At 38.4% G+C, this 24346-nt stretch overlaps 1 protein-coding gene across 3 annotated transcripts in view; it reads left to right on the top strand.

The window, feature by feature from the left end:
* NPAS2 (neuronal PAS domain protein 2) overlaps window positions 1–24346 on the top strand; it is a 252074-nt gene that overhangs the window by 198885 nt on the left and 28843 nt on the right. For all 3 annotated transcript variants that reach the window (XM_036745177.1, XM_036745179.1, XM_036745178.1), the window contains 5 exons: window positions 8783–8901; window positions 10258–10340; window positions 11167–11273; window positions 13531–13678; window positions 20764–20848. In XM_036745177.1, coding sequence (XP_036601072.1) covers window positions 8783–8901; window positions 10258–10340; window positions 11167–11273; window positions 13531–13678; window positions 20764–20848 — 542 coding nt within the window. The remainder of the gene's footprint in view (window positions 1–8782; window positions 8902–10257; window positions 10341–11166; window positions 11274–13530; window positions 13679–20763; window positions 20849–24346) is intronic.

The following is a 24346-nucleotide window of genomic DNA, read 5'->3' as shown; positions in this document are numbered from 1 at the left end:
TAAGTCCCAATTTGACCTTTTCCCCACTGTTTCCCACAAAATGTTGGTCCAAGTTTTATGTAGATTGACTTAAAGTGGCCTTTTTTTCAGTACCATCTATTCTGTGATAATACGCTTACTATACTTAACTTTTTACATGATTAGCTGAGCAAAGAGTGCCATCAATTAGGGGAAATCAGAAAAAAGCCCATGAGCTGAGCTTTGAAGGGAATTAGGAATTCTGAGAGGCAGAGGTGAGGAGGGCATGCATTTCAAATATGCAGAGGCCTTTGCGTGGACGTCATTTCTGTTCTGTCCAGTTCTTCCTGATCCCTTTTGGGGGTTTTCTTGGATAAAAGAGATAGAATGGGAAATGTAAAGACTAGCAAGTAAGTCATCTCAACTGAAACATGGAATGTGTGAAAGGGATTCAGGTTAAATAAGCCTGGAAAGATAAGTTGGAACCAGATTGTGGAGGGCTTTGAATTCCAAGCTAAGAAGTTTCAATTATATCCTAGAAGTATTAGGAAGCCACCAAAGGTACTTCATCAGGACAGTGACATAGTCACCCTTGTCCTTTAGCGACTAACCAACATTTTCTAGAGGCGAGGGAAAGGATTTCTATACTAGGCTATCATGCATTTAGGTCCACTGTAGTGGTAGTAAGCAATTCTCTGAGTAGGGCTTGGACCAAACCAGTGTCAAGAAGTACAAAGCAATAGGTTAGTAAGAGAGATGAAAATAGGAACGAAGAATAAAGTTAACTAAGTTCAAATTGGTAGAACCCATGCTTTACTCAATCCCTGGTCCCATTCTCAAATCAATGAGATAAAGCTGCTAGTGGAGACAATGATGAACAGCCCTTCCAGAGTTCAGAATACTGGAAGGGAAACTCCACCCTGCCTCTTCTTCCTCCTAGTATTGTCAGAATGATAAGAAATCAGCATCCTTTGCTACTCCTTAAATTAAACATAGTAAAGAGAAACTAGACTCTGACTACCCTTCGTTGGAAGGGGCTGAGAGTCTTGGTCACTGTGCATCCAATGAATATTTTATTGAGTAAGGAAAAGAACTGAATGGTTATTACGTAAGCCCTCTATCTTTAAAAACCCCTCAGTAGAGTTTCTGATGTGACAGCAAAGGAAATCCTGTGATGATCACACAGTACTGATTTATATTATAACACATACACACATTTTTAGTGACCCTTTCAGATTTACCTTGTATCTGGACTAATGTAAACAGTTTTTTACAAGTTTTTTTTTTTCTTAAAGTACTTGAATAATGCCAAGATTTGGGTGGATGGGAGGTCCAGACCTGTGCTTTCATCCAAATAGGAAACTCTCAGTGAGGAAACTCCCTTCACCTCTGCCGATCTTCCATAGTCCTACAACTTAAAGGCTTGGGGAGGGGGGTGTTGCCTGGGGGCACTGAGAGGGTAAAGGAGTTGCCCTGCGGAGGGTCACATGGCCAGCATTGTCTAATTCAACCCAAGTTTTCTTGCTTCTTAGGCTTTCTCTCCACCATATCACACTGCCTCTTATTATAATCATATTAGAGCACTTGAAACAGCATAGTATATCCTAGATGCAACCATGAATTGATGGGCAAGTCTTAATGAACCCTGGTATATATGTATGTATTTGTATATGTACCTGTGTAATTAAAGGAAAACTACCTACTGTATAATTGGCTGATAAGCTAGAGAGATTGAATCCTTTGTGAAATTACATTTCCAAAATCTCATTAAGATGATGCTGAATTTTCCTGTGGAGTTTGCTGCCATTTATCATGTTTTAGACATTTTCAGGGAAATACATAGGCTTAATTTTGGATACCTGAAACTTATTTCATTGGCTGGGTTTCGTTTACTCTTTTCTCAAGTTGAGACTGTGTTTGCCTGAAAAATGTGTTGAATTATGTGTGATTTTCTTTGGAAGGGGTGTGGGAAGAGTGTTACTGTTGTGAACATTGGAAGTGGGAAGCTTACAAATGAAAGAATTAAGTTCGTTAGAGCCCATTTTACAAACGAAAAACAGGATGGCTTTCTTTGGACTAGGAAAAGCGTATTCTTCATTCTCCAATGGCTGAGATTGCTGGGTGCCGTCCCAGGGTGAAAGAACAGTACCTAGACCACAAGTTCTCATCCTGGGGTCCGTGAACTATTAAAAAAAATTATATTTCAATACCATTGGTTTCCTTGCTAATCCAAAGTGTTTTATTTTATGCAATTAAATACATTAACCTGGGAAGTCTTCTGTAGACTTTACCAGCCTGACAGATGTGTTCATGATGCAGGGAAGATCAAGAACCCCTGATAGAGAGTATTTCTGTAGTCATTTTTTTAGGTCTTTCCCTTCTCTTCTTTCCGCCTTAGTGTCTTCCTCTCAGGCACCTGGTACCTTTGTGCTGTTTCTTTACCTTAGTGCCTGTCCTAGGCCTTGCTTTCCTGGAAGGACCCTGAGCTCTTTTCATCTGCATCTCCTCATTACAGATCATCTCTCTGAGAGTAATGTGGCCCAAAGGAAAGAGCTCTGAATTTAGAGACAAAGCATCTTGGTCCTAGTTTTGCCCCTGCTGCTTATTACCAGTACAACCTTGGGCAAATAATATCACTTGGCTAGACCTCAGTTCCCTTATTTGTAAAATGAGGAGATTGGACTAGATGGCCTCTGAGAGTTCTTACAGCTCTGAATCTGTCACTCTGTAATCTCTTTAGGACCCTTGCAGTTGACCCCCGGGCAGGGGTGGGGGGAGTCTTTTAAATCCATGTGAGCTAAAATATTAATGGGTGATTGTGATTTGCTGTGTTACTTCTCCCAGATAACATTTTAAGTTTAAAAAAGATCTTAACTCAAAGTAACTTCCAACACTTTGTCACCATCAGTGAGAGAGATTTGGGCTAAAGAAGGCCTTTCCATGACTCAGAAATCACCATGAAGACAGTCTTCTCTCTACTTGCAAGGGCTTCTCTGACAATTCAGAGATTTCTCTGATTAGTATTCAGAATATCCAGCAGGATGCTAGGTGCCTAGAAGTGCACACTTAATATGAATTGCGGCCAGGAGTCAGGAAGGGGAAGCACCTTTGCTTGAGTTACCCAGATTGATTTATCCGTTTGGACAGTTCCATATTCAGCAGGTAATTGTGCAACTCTTCCTCCCACCCACCTAGTTCTGTTTTACTTCTAGCTGTATCAACACAGCAGCCATTGCTCAAACACTTTAGCAAAATAGAGCTTTCTCTTACCCCAGTATTTGTACATCTTGGTCACTCCTTAGGAAAAGCACTTCATCATCTGCCACAGATGTTCTAAGAGAAAGGTTAGAGGGAAAATCTCTATTTTTTTAACGAAGATTTTTAATAAATATGAGAAGTGAGATTTTTTTGTTTACCTGGAAACCAGAAGAGAAATTTATCTTTAATTAAAGATTTTCCATTTTTGTAAAATTTCAAGCCAAGCCAGTCAATGTAAAGCATCCCAGAAAAATTCAACCTGGATTTGTAGCCATATCTCCCTTTATCTTCATTTATAAAAATTATCTTTATTCTTCATAACATCTGTGTTATAAGAGGTGAACATTAACCACTTGCCTGGACAAGTGATTTTTTGTTCTGTCTTCCAGAAATAAGTTTGAAATAAAATTATCTTGGCCTGAGCTACATAGTTGCATTGCCCAACGGAGAAAATACTACATCTATTGAAGAGACTTATCCTTTTTTACTGCCTGCAATGTCTTCTGAATCATAATTGGTGAAGTTTTTCATCTCATACCACAGCCCTTTTTTCCCATCTTGCCCCTCCAGCCAATCTTGTTCCACTTTATTTGGATGGAAATAATTGGATTCTTTTTAAAGGGGGTTGATAAATTTTGATTTAACATGCCCTAATAAGTTGACAAAAGTTGTCAAATGATAACCTTATGCGAAAAAGAAGGCTCTCCTTCATTATGTCTCTAATCCTCCTCCCTCAGAATTGGAATCAAATATTTGTCTGTCTGAGATCCAGAAAGCAGTATTTCAAAAGTGGCTGGTGTGGTTCCAAATAGGTCACCCTCAGTAAACATTCCCCTCCAGGCTTTCCAGAAACCACACACCACAGTATAAAAGCTTCCCTGCCCTCATTTTACCTACCAGCCTCTAACCACACACCCAGAGATGAAATTCACATCTGGCAAAATTTAGGCTTTTCAACTTATACAACACTCGGGTTTCATATGTTTCATGGGATTTATTCATAGAAATAAATAACCTGACTGAGGTTGCCTCATTTTATGGCTTTGGATAATCTCTGTCTTTTTTTTTTTCCTTAACTGAGTTGTATTTACTGAGATGTCTTAGGTAAAAGAACAAGTGTGCCATTGTGCCTGACCTCTCTGCAGTTGAAGATTTAAATTTGGCAACCAGTAGAACCATCTTCATTGGTGTTTCCAACCCCATTTATTAGTGTTCCTAGAAATGAGAAGCAAAGAGCGCCCTCTAACTTTACGGAGAAGTTTCTTTTCCTCTATCTGTAAAGCGCATACTCTGCAAGATTTGTTACTTGAAGAGTTAATGTCATCATCCGGAATAGACTGTGATCAAAAGTTACTATCTTGCCGTACACAATCCTAAAATATCCTAAGCTCTTTACATAAAAAGATGCTATGAAAACTGAGCAAATTAAAATTAGAAGGACATTTATATTGCTCATCCAAGTATCTTCCTGCTTTCTCTCTCCCGATAATGGACCCATTCTATATCTGCCATCCCTGTTGTTTCTAGGATAAAATACATACTCCTCTGTTTGGCATTTAAAACCCTTCACAAACTGCCTACATTCTTTCTTGCCATCCTGAATTACAGATTAATCTCCCTCACAATATGTAGTCCAGCTAAACTGACCTATTTGGCCGTGTAATAGCAAAAACCCAGAAAATATAGGGAGTGGCAGGTTTTTAAAATGTGCCTAAAATTCCTTATGAAAAATAATTAAGAGTAATAAATAGCATTAGCCAAAATAGACTCTGTCTAAGTCTCTTATACAATTTTCAGTCTCTCACCCCTCACCCAACATCCCCTCGTCTGCCTCTATGCTAAAGAAGTGTGGGAAAGGAGAGAACACAAGTTACCTTGGCAAGTCAGACAGTCCCCATCGGCCAGAAATGGGCTGTGTTATTTTGCTGATGTCCTCCAAAAAGCCCAATAACCTAGCTATTCATAATGCATTCAACTAAGCATATTGTGAAGAGAGAAAAGACAAGACAGAAAATTGTGTTTAATTAGTGAGAGATGATTCCTCATGAATGCACAGAAGATTACTTTTCCGTGAAAATTTCGTAACAGTGGCCTGAACTGTTTGAACATTTGTCACGAATGGGAATTTGGGGCTTTTATTCTTCCTTTAACAAAAAAAATTATAGTATTGTTTCCTGTCATCCTATCCAAGCTAAGTCTTTCACAGAAGTACACCTGCTTTGTTTTTTTTGTTTATTCTGGAAAGTGCTGATAAAGTTATTTGTCTTTATCCTTATAGGCTATTAGTTGGTACCCTACAGCTGTTGTATCCAATTTATCACATGCAGGCCATCTCTGATCAGAATACGTAATTATTTAGCCTTAATGTAAGATACAATAAAAATGGAAGGAAGCCAGAAAATCCCCATTTCTCTTCACACGCTGTTAGGCAGTTTTAAAATACCCCCATTCCCATTTTTGCCCTCAGGTTCCACCTTGTATTCCTTTTGCAACAACTCCCCAGACTACCTAAAACCTCTCCTACCTGACCTCTCTACCCCTAACCTCTCCACTTCCTGTCATTGCTGATTTGGGGGTTCTCCATTATTTGACTTACGCAAACGATGAATCTGGTCTTTTCTGTTCTTAGGAGATCCTTCTTGACCTTTTGGGTTACTTCATTCATCTAGTGATGGAACTAGTTAGGCTTCTTATAACTAAGGTGTCCAGGGAACCCCCTGGTCCAAAGCAACAGGATTGTATTCAAGTGAAGGAACCATGATAGAAGGCATAACAGGAAAAAATGAGCTTTATAGATTTTTCCTAAGGTTTGATCATCAGGTTGAAATAGAGTACCTGACTTCATGTATGGTACTGGTATCAAACCTTCTGTGTTCAAAGGCTATACCAGAAACTCACAACCTCCAGTAATAACTGTGAAAACTAGAAAGTCCCCAAATATAAACCTGGTGACAAACTTTGTCTTCTGAAGGCCATAGAGGATTATTACCAGGTTAATCACGAGATGGTTTTGGTTTTTGTTTTTCCTTTGGCCTAAGCAGTTGGCGTGGACATACAGGAAAAGACCCACATTTGAAGTAAGCAGGAATTAGAGTAACTGTGTATCTTGTTTAGAGGGGGAAATTTTTTTATGTTAACCAGCCAGCTAATAATCACAGGCAGTTGGTGAATCATCCAGAGAATTGCCTGAATTCTTTACCCAGCTTTGGAAGTAGTGGAAAGTCTGATCAAATCAAGTACCTTTTTCATTTGTTGGCTAATTCTATCAAAGGCTTGGGAAAGCCAGATATCTTTTTTTCCCAAAAATGAAAGAAAACTAGGTTTTTTTTTTACTTCAAGTTAGACAATTAATTAATTAAATCTCTAATTAATACTCCTAAGGTGATTTAGGGATAAAGAATGCTAGAGAAGTTTTTTTTAAAGTGATAAATATGATTAAATCTCAGTGTGCAGATTATTCCTGTGTTTATCTGTAGATTATATAAGGGAGTAAAAACATTTCAAAGGCAATTTGCAAAATGTTTGAAGTAATTCCCTTTGGCCTCAGTTAAGTTTCATTGCTGATCTGCCATCATCCGTGATTACTTTAAATTGTCAGGGCAGAATCTTATTTAAAGGAGTTGTGTTTTGTCATTCCTGTTAATACAATAACTTTATCAGATCTATAACTATGCATAGATCATGAAACTTCAATAACTGGGCTTGGAATTTCACCTGAAAAGCCCTAGAATTTTAAAATCCCCATTGGATGAAAGGACTAGTAAGGAGGGAATCAGGAGAGGGACAACACGGCCAGAATAAAATCATGCCTACATCTGCTTTATTTCCACTGCCCAAATTCACATCCTCATATGAAGTGGCATTTATAATAAGAGGAAATGACTGGCTGGGGCAGGTGTTTCCTGTTTCCTTTTTCTTTCCTCCTTTACTCACCCACATCATGTTACAGAAGAAAACCCTTGCTGACTGAGCAGGTAAACCCAGCATCCCAACTCCTATTTAAGCAGGACAGTTGGTTTAGGAAGCTTTTACTTAAAATCTTTGGGTTAGCACTCTCTTTGCACCCCCATAAGTGAAGGGGTGTGGAGGAGGTACAGGATTTCAGTTGCTATGCCATTATTTGACTAATCCTGTATCTTTAGGAGGAGAATGTTTCACATCTGGGAATTTTTTTTTAATTATACAAAAAAAATACAGATGTTCACATCTGCAGTATGTTTCCTATTGTGCCTCCCACCCCTACCCATAGGCTTTTTGGCTCCATCTATACAAGGCTCTACAATGGTCTAAACTGATTAATGACAGATGTGAATTCTCTACAGGCCACTTATTTTTTATCTCTCACACATTTTGTTATTCTTGTTTTGAAACATTTATTGGTGCCGGTTTGAATGAATCCTGAAAGCATCTGTAATAAATTGGCTTTGCTCATGTTAGTGAACAGAAGCCCATATTACAAAGCCATTTAGAAAACATTAACTAACAGCAGCAGCAAATGCATAAAATAAAAATTCCTGGAAAGCTTAAAATACAAAGAGGGGCTTTGAGACAATCTCAAAAATGTGCCTCGCTCTTATATAATACACAGTACATCTTTGTTATTACTACATAGGATCATAGATTTAGGGATGGAAATAGAGGACAAAAATAAACATGGTTAGGATAGGACTAGGTAGGTAGGAGCTAGGTCTGTATTTTCATTAGCATAGGGAATGGCCAGAAGAGGAAACCCTTCTCTGCTAATCTAAGTCACTACCTATTTTGCAATTTAGAATCTTAAAAAGTTATCTTGAACAATTAGAGGCTAAGTGACTTGCCCTGGGTCACACAGAAAACATGTATCACGATCAGAACTTGAACCCAGTTCTTCCATGTTTTTGAGGCCAGCTCTCTAACCACTATAGCACACTGCCATCACAACGATGTTGTAAATTCAGAAATATATTCTGTAGGACAATATTGACTATAGCTGAAAAAATGGCTTATTTTAATATAAAGGTGACCCTGAATTTTTAAAGGCTATTGTCACTGAAGTATAAGCTTTGGTAGATTTTATCATGCTGGAAAGACTCTGAGTATGGCCTCAGTAATAGTCTGAGTCTGTTTTCCAAGGACCAACCTAGATAAATACAGGTAGGCTCATCAAAACTCCTTGGTAGTAAGAATTTTTGGGTATCGTAGCCCATAGAACAAATACACTGTTCTCTGTGTGGGCATATAAAGAAGACAGTGCTGTATAGCCCTACTACTCTGAGAATAGAAGCTTTTTGAGGGCAGCATACACAGTTACTTTCCTATTTGTATCTCTGACATCTCGTAGTGCTTATCACATAGTAGGTGCTTAATTGGTAAATAAATACCAGTTGGGCTTTGGTTATAAGGTTACTATCATTTCTCATTAAAAAAAAATAAACTGAGATGCCTTCCCCCGACACAAGATGATGGGCGTTTTAACTACAGTATGCATACTTCCACCTTTTTGATGTTTTATGTGACCAAGAAATATCCAGGCAAGGTAGGTGTACTAAACCTTTGGCTTGCTTTCTCTCTCTCTCTCCCTCTCCAGTGCCTAGCCCCTCTTGTAATGGCTTTGACAATACAGTGACAAGGGCTTACCGCTCACCACTAGGAAAGCAAATATGCTTCATCGCAACTGTTCGTCTGGCCACGCCTCAGTTTCTAAAGGCAAGTACCCTGTGTGAGACGTTAGTCATGGGAGATGCTCAGAAACACTTCCTATTCTTGAACTTCCCACATCAGGGCTGTACACCGTCCTTTTGTTCAGCACTTCGGTCAAACTCTAGATAATCCAAGCAAAGGATAGACACTGTAGAGAGATATCTGAGTTACAAAATCACTATGGATCTCCACAGCCAGATCAGAGAGTGCCTTGCTGCTGCTGCTGCTGCTGCAAACAAAAATGTGGCCTATCATTGGTGTTTTGTTTTGTTTTGTTTGCCTTTCTTTGCATCCCCTAATACTTGGCACAGTGCTTGGAATATTTTAAGTGTCCAATGTATGCTTGTTTACTGATTGACTAACCTGATGAGTTCCCATTTAAAAAAAATATATATCTCATTTTGCTTCTTCCATTTGATGCCCATTCTCCTAGGGAAGATATTATAGTTTTGGGGAGGTGGATGGCAGGGAGGAAAGAAGAAGGAATGATGGATGGGGGGAGAACACTTAGGAAACAGAAGTCCATGACCTATCTATATTAAATTTTTGCTTTCAAGTCTCCCATTCACTTATCACTTAGGGCAGTCAAATATTCACCTAATTCCCATTCCGTAGCTGAAGTCATATTTTAAGACAACAGTTGACAGAAGGCCAAAGTATAAAAATATACTTTTATCAGTCTTGTGGGCCTTACCCCCAACCGTGCCAATATTAATAGCAAGCATTTATATAGTACTTTAAGGTTTGCAAAGCACTTTATAAGTATTATCTCACATTTCTACTCCCAACCACTCTCAGAGGTAGATGCTGTCATAATATCCTCATTTTACAGGTGAGGAAAAGGAGGTTGGCAGGGGTTTAAATGACTTGCCCAAGGTCACACAGCTAATAAGTGTCTGAGGCTGAATTTGAACTCAAGTCTTCCTGATCCCCAGTCAAAATTTAATATTAATATCTTTAAGAGTAGGTATGAGGATCAAGTGTGTCAGCTTGGAAAAACTGAAATCTTTGGCTCTTGTGGGGTTATTTTGTCATATTAATGTCAATGTTGCATGAGATTAATATAGGGTGGGGGGGGCAGACTAAAGGCCATTTCCCAAAAGTCAACCCTTGTTACATAGTCAGTACATGAAAAGGGACTCTTAAGTATTTTTCCTCATCCTCTGAAATAAATTTAATGTCAAGGCCTTCTGAAATTAGGTGCAGATGATGTATTTCATTGCAGCCCAACTTGGAGCCCTAGGAAGTTTCTAATTTCTTTATTCCTATCACCTGCTCCGTCTCCTTCTGAAGCAGAAGCTGACAAAGCAGGATTGAGCATCTGGCATACTTCAGTAATGAACATTTCTCCTCCTGCTACAGGAAATGTGCATAGTTGAAGAACCTTTAGAGGAATTCACTTCAAGACATAGCCTGGAATGGAAATTTTTATTTCTGGATCACAGGTTTGTGAAAAATCAAAATATATTTTGATTGGGTCCCTTTTCAGTGCTGTTTGTATGAACCATTCTTTCCCTGGGAGGAGAAAGTAGGGTAGGATCGTCTGAAGGAGAATGAAATCCTGGCTGTAAGAACAAACATTCCCACCCAAGTATGATGCTAAGTTTCACTTTGACTTCATTCGCCTGTACTTGGATGCCTTTGTTGTATTCAGGGTCAGGCAGGCCCAGAGGGAAATGAAGTGTTTGACTAGTGAAGCATCTTTGCAGAGGTGAGAGATTTTTAAATCTAGTGGTCCTTCCTTATTGAGTCTGTATAAAAGTTCAGGGTCAGCAGGGAGACCTCTGATCACATTTCTTTCAGATGCCTTTTAAGTCCCATCTTGATTTTTTTTTGGTAATTAATTTGATTGATTTGGTACAAAAGTACTAGACCTTTTTTCTCCTCTCTTCATTCTGTTTTGTGGTTGGATTAATTTGTTGTTTTTTCTGGTTTGATTGTTTTGAGATCTTGGTTGCTGGCTGATCCTCTCTCTAGTTTTTTAAACATTATCTAGATATTATACTCATTATTTTGTCCAGAATATACTCAAGGAAAGTTTTACTCATTTACAGAATATTCCCATGGATCTTTGGGAAATGTGGCCTCACTCTGTTTCAGGCTTTCATAAAGCTGTGGAAACTTTCTTTTCTTTTTGCCCTTAAAGACCATAAGACTCTAGCCTTTCTTCTGAGCATAAAATATCCTGAATACCTTGAGTTAAATAAAGGGCCCAGTCACAATCAGTTTCTGTAGACTATATATGTTTGTTTTCTCATCACCCTTCTGCAGAGCTCCACCAATCATAGGATATTTGCCTTTTGAAGTGCTGGGTACTTCTGGCTATGATTATTATCACATAGATGATCTGGAGCTCCTTGCCCGGTGCCATGAACACTGTAAGTATGACACTGTTTGTTAAACTTCGGGGCAGCTTTCTTTGGCAGGTATGGGCTCCATGGGCTCCAGCAGAAGAATTAGAATTCTGCGTCTTCTCAAGTCAGTTCAGCTACTGGTTTAATTTAGAATATTGAGGGATAGTACTTTCTTTGGAGCAGTCCTTGGAAAGATGGTTACACTTGGAGAAGTTGGTTGACTATAGCATCAAAGCGGTTCTCAACTCTATACATACCAGTTATACAGGAATAATTCATGTTGAACTTCCAACTCTGAAGTGGCTTTTTCCTGCCACCTACCATACTCCAAGTCCTTTCCCCATTGCCCATCTCGACTGTGCCTAGAGAACACAAATTAATGTAAGATTAATCAAGAAGGTAACATTTGGAGGGGTGGGCTGTGGGAGAGGTGGGGGAAAAGAAGATCACATAGTATATGTTCCAGAGCCAGATTGATTCACATCATCTTGTATGGGACAGAATTTTTAAATAATAGGAGAGACATCTTTAAGAGAAACAAAGTAAATTTATTCTGCAAACCTTGCAAGATTTGGGCACACCTCCATAATGGAGGAGGCGAGGTAAAAGGGAACCTGCCTTAATTTATAGTCTTAATGAAAAAATTCCCACCCACCTCCATTCCTTCTCACCATTAGCTGGAAGGTGGGCTTACAGTCTAGGCGCGAAAACTACACAGGGGACCAAGATTGATCCGGTCCATTCAGGTTTTACCCTATCAGAACTCAACTGCCAGGCATCTGAAAGTCTAGGAGAAGAAATGGGGTGGGGGAAGGAGAGACCCTTCCTGGAGCAGAGAACAAATAGCTCACAGGAAGTTCATTATCTTCTAACATCTGAGAGAGAGAGGGAAGGGCATGCCCACAGTTCCAGGCCCTCACCTTCCAAAATCACAAAGCCAAATCAAATCCCAAAACCTCTTCATTAGACATACCCTGTGAAGTCTTCACAATTATCCATTCCATTCAATCTGCTACTTCTGAGTTTCAATATCATGGCCCTTTTCTGTTAAATTGATAAATGTATTTCTAATCCACTGGTTATTTTACCCATTATTTATGAGTTTTGAAAAAGTAACAGTCTGAAGATTAATGCTAAACAGAGGAATATAGCAATCAACTTATTTATCCACATACAGTACTTGTTTATAGAAGCTACTAGAACCTCTCAGATCTAACTCTTGTTGAGGGAAGAATACCCTTAGGTATTCATCTAGATTAGCTATTAGAGTATTATGCTAATCTTTAAAGCTATAAGCCATTTAGTTGCCTTTGACTTTACTGACCTCACAATCTCTTGCTCCTGGAAGACTTCTTTTTGATTTCTAAAGGATTTTAGGGGTGGTTTTGTTTGCTAGTTTAATTGAGTCTCTATTGTTACTTTTGGTAGGATAGGGAAGCCTCTATATAAACAGAGATTAGGCATTCTTGCTCTCTTTGACCTACTTTTCAGTATTTTGTGTTTCTCATCTAAACAAATATCACGTTTTCCAAAAGACTCTCTAGGATTTAAGTTGTTTTAAATTTCTAGTTGTGATTTATCCTTATCTGCTCATGTAAGAAATGTCAAATCTTTGTTACCTGGCCCCAGGATCAAACATTCTTCCCTGTCCAATCCAGTAAATTGTCAGCCTTTCCATTCAGAGTTTTCTCATAGATACCCCTGAGAATTCTCATTAGCAAATGGGATGACAGGATGGACAGATCAAAGCTATAATGCAGGGCTGGGAGGAGGGGAGAAGAATTCTACATCACACTTTATTTTAGAGCTGCATTGACTAAGTATAAACTGCTGACTGACAGCCACAAAATTAGTCCAAAGGTTGATAGCTGTCAGTTCTATTTTTGGGTCCAGTTCTTCCAGGGCTGCACAGAATCCTTTACCAGGCCCCCAGTGTCTTCAAAGACAGCTCAATAGAGATTGTGAGATTATGTTCCAGAAAATCTGGGGCTGTTATTAATTAAAACTTATTTTTTAAAATGTAGCAGTATCTGCTTGTAGTTGGGGAGCCTCTTAACTTTTTAAGCTGTAGAAAAATTCCAGTTGTAGTGTTTCTGCTTCTTAAGTCTGGGATCATACTGCTCTCCACCTAAAAATTTAAGGGAAGGAGATTAGAGGCATAACCATGTTTGAGATTATCATTTTTAAAGATCATTAATTATATTTTATAATAAACTTTAAAAGTGATCATTTTCACATTTTTTAAAATTTGTTATATGCAGTGTACATTTTCTACTAACAGTGATGCAGTTTGGCAAAGGAAAGTCTTGTTGTTATCGGTTTCTGACCAAAGGACAGCAGTGGATATGGCTCCAGACTCATTACTACATCACCTATCATCAGTGGAATTCCAAGCCAGAGTTCATTGTCTGCACACACACTGTAGTCAGGTACAGTAAATGCCTTTCTCCCTTGGGTTACAGCTGATCCATCAGTGTGTCTCTGGCTGTCTCTGTCACAATCAATCAATCAAACTTTTATGTCTATGTGCCAGGCACTATGTGCTGGGGTTACAAAAAGAGGCAAAAGACAGTTCCTTCCCTCAAGGAGCTTACAGTCTAATCTACCATGCAAACAAATATATACTAAGCAAGCTATGTACAGGGTAAATAGGAATAATTAACAAAGAAAAAGTACTAGAATTAAGAGGGGTTAAGAAAGAATTCACAGAGAAAAATGGAGCTTTGGCAATTATCAGGCTAGTTAAATAAGCCTAAATGGCCCAAAACAGCTTTTCCATCCCATTTCAAGAAGCCCATGTACACACACACACACACACACACACACACACACACAAACACACATAAATCTAAAGCTCAGCTTCACAAATAGAAAATGGGCCTGGGGATAGAGTGACTAGACAACAGCTTCTTCAGAAAAAAATACAGGGAGAAAAAAAAGAAAAGATACAGGGGTTTTAGTAGACCGCAAATTCAATGTGAATCAACAGTGTGATGTAAGTCAAAATAAAAATAGCTAATGCTGTCCTACAGTACATTAAGAGACACATAGTATTCAGAAGGAGGGATTAAATTCTGCGTCGGTCAGGTTGCATCCTGAGTCGTGTTGAGTTCTAGGGCCCATGTTTCAGGAAAAATGCACAAAGCTGAAGCATTCCTTGAAGAAGATGACCCAGCCAAAGAACTGACTGGAAAACATACCAGAAAGGGCTGGATGAGAGAAATGGTGAGGGACTAGCCTACCAAAAAAGAAGACTTAGAGGAGACCTGAAAGCTGTCTACAAACATCTCAGGGATTCTTATGTGGAAGAGGGATGAAGAATTTGTCTACTTGGTCCCAGAACTAGGAGCAATGCATGGCAGTTGCAGAGTGACAGATGTAAGGATAAGATGACATTATGCTGATTGTCAAGATATGAGATATTGAATTCTCCTTTCCCCCTTTACCCCCCACCCAGAGGTATATAATCACTCAAAGGTGTTTGGCCTGCCCATCTATTCGGGAAAGACCAAATGGTTGAAGAATGTCTATTGCTTTATTCTCTGTGTGTGTGTATGTATGTGTGTGTGTGTGTGTGTGTGAGAGAGAGAGAGAGAGAGAGAGAGAGATCTAGGATGAATGATAGAGATAAGACAATTACAACTAAGCTCAGAGTTGAAAAAGAAGAAGATATCTGGCTAGATTGCTTTCAAGAAATTCTAAAGTAATTTTACTGACCCCAATCTTCCCACAACAGCAAAGAACCATCTTTTCAATACAAATATTTTACCGGTATTGTTGTATAGCAGCAAGACCTGAATACAACTACCCCTGAAGAACTAAAAGTGAGCATCACACCCAGGTCAGTGGAAAGGAGCATGTTGTCTGTGAGCAGGTTGCAACATATAACCAAGAAAGAACTCTGAAGAACAGAAGTAAAAAATGCCATCACAGAATTCTATAAAATAAAGAAAAGATGGTCTGGTCATGTGGTAAAAGATGCAGGTGGTAGATGGATAGCCAGAGTGCTCTACTGATAGCCTCACAAGGTCAGGAGGAAGCAAGGAAGATCTCTAGCACCTTTGGGTGACAGCTTATGGCAAAATTGCTGTAGGACATGGATGAAAGTTACATAGGAAGGGCAGGTATTGATGGGTTGTGATCAGTATTATTGAAGGAAACTCCAAAATCAATGAGATCATAGATTTATTTGAGTAAAGAAAAATTTCCTTATATTTAGTTCAGACTGCCTCTGAAAGTAGTAGGTTCCTTTAGCACTTAGCATGGTGCCTAGCAAATAGCAGACAATTGATGCTTGTTGACACGACTCCCCATTGGGAATCTTAAAACAAAGGCTAAATGGCAACTCACTGAGGATATTGTAGAGGGCATTCTTTTTTTTTAAGTTTTCTTTTTTTTCTTTTTTTCTTTTTTAAAAATTTATTTAATATATTTAGTTTTCAGCATTGATTTTCACAAAAGTTTGAATTACAAATTTTTTCCCCATTTCTACCCTCCCCCCACTCCAAGATGGCGTATATTCTGGTTGCCCTGTTCCCCAGTCAGCCCTCCCATCTGTCACCCCATTCCCCTCCCATCCCCCTTTCCCTTCTTATCTTGTAGGGCAAGATAAATTTCTATGCCCCATTGCCTGTATATCTTGTTTCCTAGTTGCATGAAAAAAACTTTTTTTGTTGTTGTTGTTCTTTTTGAACGCCTGTTTTTAAAACTTTGAGTTCCAAATTCTCTCCCCTCTTCCCTCCCCACCCACCCTCCCTAAGAAGGAAAGCAATTCAACATAGGCCACATGTGTATCATTATGTAAAACCCTTCCATAGTACTCACGTTGTGAAAGGTTAACTATGTTTTGCTCCTTCCTAACCTATCTCCCTTTATTGAATTTTCTCCCTTGACCCTGTCCCTTTTTGAAAATGTTTGTTTTTGATTACCTCCTCCCCCCTATCTGCCCTCCCTTCTATCATCCCCCCTTTTTTATCTTCTTCCTCCTTCTTTCCTGTGTGGTAAGATACCCAATTGAGTATGTATGGTATTCCCTCCTCAGGTGAAATCCAATGAGAGCAAGATTTACTCATTCCCCCTCACCCGCCCCCTCTTCCCTTCCTACAGAACCACTTTTTCTTGCCACTTTTATGCGAGATAATTTACCCCATTCTATCTCTCCCTTTCTCCCTCTCTCAATATATTCCTCTCTTATCCCTTAAATTGATTTTATTTTTTTAGATATCATCCCTTCATATTCAACTCACCCTGTGCCCTTTGTGTGTGTATATATATATTATATGTATATATAATATATATATACCTACATATATACATACATAGACACACATATGTATATATATATATGTATACACACATATATATGCATATTCCTTTCAGCTACTATGATATTGAGGTCTCATGAATCATACACATCATCTTTCTATGTAGGAATGTAAACAAAACAGTTCAACTTTAATAAGGCCCTTATGATTTCTCTTTCTTGTTTACCTTTTCATGCTTCTCTTGATTCTTGTGAGTGAAAGTCAAATTTTCTATTCAGCTCTGGTCTTTTCACTGAGAAAGCTTGAAAGTCCTCTATTTTATTGAAAGTCAATATTTTGCCTTGGAGCATGATACTCAGTGATTCTTGGTTTTAATCCTAGCTCCATTGACCTGAAGAATATCACATTCCAAGCCCTTCAATCCCTTAATGTAGAAGCTGCTAGATCTTTGGTTATTCTGACTGTGTTTCCACAATACTCAAATTGTTTCTTTCTGGCTGCTTTCAGTATTCTCTCCTTGACCTGGGAGCTCTGGAATTTGGCGACAATGTTCCTAGGAGTTTTCTTTTTGAGATCTATTTGAGGAGGTGATCTGTGGATTCTTTCAATTTCTATTTTGCCCTCTGGCTCTAGAATATCAGGGCAGTTCTCCTTGATAATTTCTTGAAAGATGATATCTAGGCTCTTTTTTTGATCATGGCTTTTGTAGAAGGCATTCTTGACCAAATATGAGTTGGTTTACGTGATTCCCATATAGCTCTAGTGATTTATATAATATTATAATTTCCAAAGCTACCTTTCCCTTATACATTAAATCCTTTGCTCCAAATGTTTGAAGTCCTCCCTGATCTTTCTTTTTAAAAAAATTATTCCTTGTTTATTTTTAACATTCCTTTTTTCTTCCAATTTTGAGTTCCAAATTCTCTCCTTCCCTTCCACCTCTCTGCCACCCATTGAGAAGGCAAGAAATGTGATGTCAATTATACACGCAAAATCATGCAAAATATATTAGCCATGTTGCAAAATAAATACATGAAATGAAAAAAAAATGTGCTTCTATCTATACTCAGAATTCATCAGTTCTCTGTCTGGAAGTGGATAGCTTTTTTCTAATCATAAGCCCTCTGGAATTGTCTTAGATCATTGTATTGATCAGAATAGCTAAGTTATTCACAGTTGATCATCATGACAATATTGCTGTTACTGTGTACTATATCTCCTGGTTCTGCTCATTTCGCTTTGCATGAGTTCACATAAGTCTTCCCAAGTTTTTTCTGAAAACACCTTGCTTATCATTTCTTCTAGCAAAATACTATTCTATCACAATCATATACCATAACTTGTTCAGCCATTCCCCAATTGATAGACATCCACTCAATTTCTAATTCTTTGCCACCACAAAAAGAGCTGCTGTAAATATTTTTGTACATATTTCCCCTTTAATTTAGTCTATTTGTGATACACACCTAGTAGTGGTATTGCTGGGTAAGAGGGTATGCCAAGTTTTATAGCCCATTGAGCACAATTCCAAATTGTTCTCCAGAATGGTCAGATCAGTTCGCAACGCCACTAACAGTGCATTAGCTTCCCAATTTTTCCACATCCCCTCCAGTATTTGTCATTTTCCTTTTATGTCATGTTAGCCAATCTGATTGGGGTGAGTTGTTTTAATTTGCATTTCTCTGATCAATAGTGATTTAGAGTATTGTTTCATATGACTATAGCTTTTGATTTCTTCTTCTGAAAATTGCCTGTTCATATTCCTTGACCATTCATCAATTGGGGAATGACTCATATCTTTATAAATTTGACTCCCTTCCCTATATATGTGAAAAACAAAGCCTTTATCAGAGAAATCTTCTGTAAAAAAAATTTCCCCGTTTCCATCTTTCCTTCTGTTCTTGGTTGTATAGGTTTTGTTTGTACAAAAAGCTTTTTAATTTAATGTAATGAAAATTATCCATTTTATTTCCCATGATCCTCTGTATCTCTTGTTTCTCCCTGATTTTTTCAATAGAACTCTTTGAAAGCTATGTTTAGGCTTTTGGGCCATTACAAGGGTATTATGTAGTAAGTTACTGCTTCACAGTTCTATTGTGTGTATGTGTTTATTTTCCCTTCTTGCTATATACTTCTGTTATCCATCCACTACCCACCCTAATCCACATTTAGAGAAGAAAACTGAACATTGCCTTACATAAATAATGCACACACACCTACATTATTATGCTTTGAGACTCATGCTGACAACTGAGTGACGCATCCCTTGAAAGCTTCCACAGAAGAGGCTCCCATTCCAGTAATCCTTAGGCCTAGGTTGTCAGAATGCATTCTTTTCTTCCTGGAGTCTAGAGGTAGCCATTTAAAGGTAGCTATTTAAAAACATCATACATTGGAATGCAGTTATAGGTAAAGTACCATTCGTTTTCTTTTTTCCATGCAGCCTCCAGAAATCCTTTAATAACATAAACTGGTTTTATAAATCTAAAAAAGAGCACTTGACTGAGAAGAGGAAAAAAGGAAGAAGGAGTAGGGAAGGCTTACAATTAACTTTGTCACTGATTGTTGTGAGACTTTGGGCAAGTTCCTATTCTTTAGTAAATGGAGTAAGAATATAAAAGGAATGTCAAATTTTGTAAAAGGCTGACAGTTCTTGGTCCTTGTCAGTGATGAGGTGCTCATATATCCTGTCCTTTCTCCTTCCATCCTTTTTCCCTTCATAGTTTTAGAGTGAAAATTTTATCAAGGCAAAACAGAGGGTGGATTGTATAAATCAGCGTGGAAAATGGCACCTTGGCGGCCTAACTTAAGATACGTCTATGCACAGTAGGTAAAAAAGCCTACAGCTCGTTTGATCTATTCATTTCAGCCCTCTGCTAAATCGTTACCTGTCGTCACAGTTGAATCGATCTACATCAACCATTAAGAGAGCAAAAATGAATGAATTACTCTTTCTGGTGAATAGAGGTTTATTTGGAGAACAGGTCAATAGATGCAGGAAAGAACTGTAGCTGTACCTGGATAATTCTAATATTATTTGGAGGGGGACTTCTCTAAGGAATTTAATTACGAAATGCACGTGCGTGCGCGCACACACACACACACACACACACACACACACACACCCTGTGAAGCTACATTTAAGTAAACAGTATAGTAGAAAACTATGTAATCCAGACTAAAGTAGGTAAGTAAAGCTCAGAGGTTTATAGCTCTGAGCCTTCATAAACCAGAAATTATCTTTATTTTCTTAAGTTAGTAGAAGAAAAGGGTTCAAGACAGGATAGAAGAAAGAAGGAAAAAAGGAGAAAAAAAAGAAATTCACACGATAACTTTATTATGTGTTTAATGGGAATAGCTTAGCTGTGTGACCCTGGGCAAGTCACTTAACTCCAAATGCCTTGCCTCACCCCCCCCAAAAAAAAGGGGACTAGTAAGTTGTACATAATATATTTGTGATTTCATGTGCAATCATCTTTTTTATTATTCTGTGTTATAGAATTGCTTGTTTTATTCCATAAATTTAAAATAAAGCATTTTTTTTTAAAAAAAAACAGGATTGTATACTATATTGAGAAATGATTGGTTTTAACAAAAAAGAAAAAAGCATCAGTAAAACCTTTTTCTTAAAAGAAAGTTAGGCTTGGAGGCTTCTAGGCTGTGTGTGTGTGTGTGTGCGCGCGCACACACATGTGAATGCACAAATGCTCACACACTAAAATTGTCTGATGGTTTTATTAGTAAATGAAAGGGGAAAAAAGTTATCCTAGGAAGAGAACATATTAAATTGATCTTTGGAAAACACTCTGTTAAAATACTTATAATAGAATTTAGAAGGTAGGATAATATGTAGTCCTTCAGACAAATAACACTGCTTGAGTTGATTTTTATTGATCCCTCTGGAAGTGGTTAATATGTGGCAACCCTTTATCTCCCTCTGTAGATTTTTTGCAAAAACATTTGCTCAGTTGCTACTACTTCCTTTTTTTCCCCTTTTGGTCCAGACTGGTGATTTCACTGGTATGGGGAAATGTTCCCTCTCCTGGCACTTAACTTTTAGTTTCAGAAAGTCACCTGAGATATTGATAGATTAAATTTACTGTCCCTGGTGACAAAGCTGGTATATGTTGTAGACAGACCTGAGTCTTCTTAATTTCGAGACCATATCTCCATCCATTATTTTGTGCTACCTCCCACTGCCCCATAACTGTGCCATTTTGTTCCCCTCCCCCACCCCCAACTCTCATTAGTTATGCAGATGTTCGAGTGGAAAGGAGGCGAGAACTAGCTCTGGAAGATTCAGCGTCTGAGGTTGTCGACTCTTCAACACTAAAGGTACCATGCCTCTTGGTTTGTTTGTCATAAAAAAATGTTGCTTGTTGACTGATTGAATGTGGTTTCTAGGTGTATTTAGACTAGCTGCATGTGGAGTTGGAGGATGCTTTGGTCGTTTGACAGTACCGAGGTCGACTATGATAACTCTGCTGCTTTTGTTAGTGTTTATTTGTCTCAGTCGTGTCCGACACTTTGCGACCTCATTTGGCACAGATACAGGAGTGGTTTGCCATTTCCTTCTCTAGCTCATTTTACAGATGAGGAACTGAGGCAAACAGGGTCACACAGCTATTAAGTGTCTGAGGCCGGGTTTGAACTCATGAACAGTCTTCCTGCCTCCAGGCGTGGAGCTCTATCCACTGTACCACCTAACAGCATAGCATGATGTAATGAAAAGAACACTAGATTTGCAGAGGACTTGGAATCTTCATTCTTGTATCTATTACACATAACCTTGTGATCATTACCATGTGACCTTAGCTGAGTTATCTCTGGGGCTCAGTTTTCTAATCTTCAAAATGAAGTTGTAGAACTCCTTATTTTTTAAGGACTCTTTCTACTTTAAAAGTACCTTAAATGAGGCAGCTAGGTAGTGCAGTGAGCAGAGCACCAGCCCTGGAGTCAGGAGGACCTGAGTTCAAATGTGGCCTCAGACACCTGACAGATGTACTAGCTGTGTGACCTTGGGCAAGTCACTTAACCCCCATTGCCCTGCCTAAATAAATGAATGAATGAATGAATAAAAGTACCTTAAAGAACCTTGCAGCCATTAATTATTGTATCCTCTCAATGCATCAGTGAAAGTCTTTTTTTTTTACTTTCAATTAAAAGACAGAAAAAAGTGAAGCACAGTCATTTTAGTAATTATTTTCAGTTTGTCACTGTCCTGCATTAAAAACCTCCAGGCTTAATGCAGCAGTCGCCTTTCCATGATAACTTTGGTATTGGCATAATGTCTCTTTTATACTCATTCCGTATTATGTTGTGAGAGGGCTGCAATATGTGTTGCTGTCAATAAAGGGAAGATTATTTGAGCAACAGATTAAAAACTTCCAGTGGTTCTCCTTTGCCAATGAAATCTACTATAAACTCCTTGACCTGACATTTAAAGTCCCACACAGTCTGGATCCTGAATGCCTTTTACAGCTTTATCTTTAGAATACTTGCTTTCATGTACTCTATCTTCCAACAAAACTGGATTATTTGGCATCCCCTGTTCTCTTGTCGCCCTCTTCTGCCTATCTGTCTTTACTAATGTCATTCCTCCATTAATTGAGGGCCATACTACAATAGTGCACTGTTGGTGGAATTGTGAATTGGTACAGTCATTCTGGAAAGCAGTTTGGAATGATGTAAATAAAGTAACTAAAATGCCCATACCCTTTGACCTAGAGATTCCGCTGTTAGCATATGCTCCAGTGAGGTCATTGACAAAAAGAAAGGCAACTTATACACCAAAATGTTTGCCACAACACTTTTTGTGGTAGCAAAGAACTAGAAACAAAGTAGATGCCAACAACGGGAGAAGGGCTAAACAAATCGTGGTTCATAAATGTAATGAAATACTACTATGTTGTAAGAAACAACAGTCTTGATGAATACAAAGGAGATGGGAAGACTTATATGAACTGATGCAAAGTGAAGTAAGCAGAGCCGGGGAAACAGTATACACAGTGTATACTACAACAATGTAAATTAATTATGTTAATTAATACTTATTAATGTAATTAATGTATACTACAACAATATAAAGAGGAAAAATAATAACAAAATAGCTATTAAAATTGAATTTTGGACATTATAAAAAACAACTATAGCCCATAAAAAGAGCTGTGAGATGACACTTCCCCCTCCTCCTTTTTAGCAGTTGGAGATCCATGGGTGTGGAACATTACATATAACAAGGGTGTGTGTGTGTGTGTGTGTGTGTGTGTGTGTGTGTGTGTAGAGACTAGTTTTGCTGACTTTTTTTCTCTTTTTCTTTAAGAGGAAAATAGGTTGGGGATGCGGGGGAGGGGGGAGAATACAGGCAATGTAAAGATAAAATATATCAATAAAAATCTATTTTAAAAAATAAAGACTCAAAAAATTAGATCAACTCAATGTATCAATTGAATGAGGACCCTCTGGGTTCAAGGAATTTCATGAGGAGAATTGATCTGTTTCTCTTAGCCATTTCCATGCCTTCATTTGTTAGAAAATGCTTTTCCAAATGAATGATGTGCTAACGTAAGTATCCACACTAGAGAGGGGAAAGGGGACACCAATGTGTAAGTCATTGCATTAAACACCTCCAGGCTAAATGCCTGGATATTACATGTCCAGAGGAAATTTATCGAAGGGCATTCTTTACAACAGACTAAAGACAGGAGTGGGCTGCTGTGGGCTTCCGAATCTGCACCCAGATCGCGGTGAGACTGTAGAGTTCCTCACACTGGAGTGGTTTGGCCATTCCAAAGATGGCTCCTTAGCTTTGTCTTTTTGTTTAGGAAAAGACCTACTCCCTCCATTTTGAGTTTTCCAAGATGGCGACTGGTGGAGAACAAGGTCTTAATCTGTGATTTCTGATTCCAGATCTACACTTTGGAATTGATGAGCACAGATATTGATTGAGGTGATAAGAGTATGGAAAGCTGTTTTCTTTGTTTTACTCAAGGTTAGCCTGTCTATGATGACAGGTAATATGAGGCCATCTGGATTCAGGTGGACATTTTATCTGTTGTTATTATTGAGAAAAGAAGGAGAGAGACCTCATTGGCTTGTTTTAGAGGCAAGAAACAGTGAACACTCTCAGGATATGTGCCTGTTATCTGGAGAGTTCCAGGAAAATGGCTTTGTGTTATTCTCTTGAGTGAAATATCAAAGGCCTTATAGGGGTGCTTATATTTTCCCCCCTCCTCATTACTGAACATATGAAATGCCAATTCAGATTCCACAGGGGAGGAGGATAAAGCTTTTAATATACAAAGATCCTAGCAAGACTTCACTTATTAACATAGCTGTGTGCAAATATGCGTATGCACACTTTTATTTGATTCATTTGCAGTCTTCAGAGAAAGGAAAGATCACACTTGCTATTACAGAATCCTAAGCAGTAAAACTATATATTTATCAACATAATAAGGAATAATTGTGCTATAAAGACCAGACATCATAGAAAGCATTGCCACAGTTAAAGTTCCATTGGCCTTCACACCCGCAAGCACAGAGTGATATCCTCTCTTTCCCTTCCTTTCAGGCCTAAGTCAGGTCCTACCTCCTTCATGAAGCAGTCTCTGATTTCCCCAGTGATCTCTTCTTCAGATTTACATGGCACTCCCCTTTGAACTTATTATTGTCTAATTTAACTTATTCACGTTTCATGTCTCGCTATTCGAATACAAGTTCCTTGAAGACCGGGACTGTGTCTGATTTCATCTTTCTGTCTCCTACATCTAGCATGGTACCCCGTGCTTAATAGGCACTTAATAAGTATGGTTGAATTTAATTGAGTTGAAT

Source organism: Trichosurus vulpecula, chromosome 2, assembly GCF_011100635.1.
Source record: "Trichosurus vulpecula isolate mTriVul1 chromosome 2, mTriVul1.pri, whole genome shotgun sequence".
Taxonomy (NCBI): Eukaryota; Metazoa; Chordata; class Mammalia; order Diprotodontia; family Phalangeridae; genus Trichosurus; species Trichosurus vulpecula.
The sequence above is the reverse complement of the archived record's forward strand: the minus strand, read 5'-3'. Positions and strand labels throughout refer to the sequence as shown.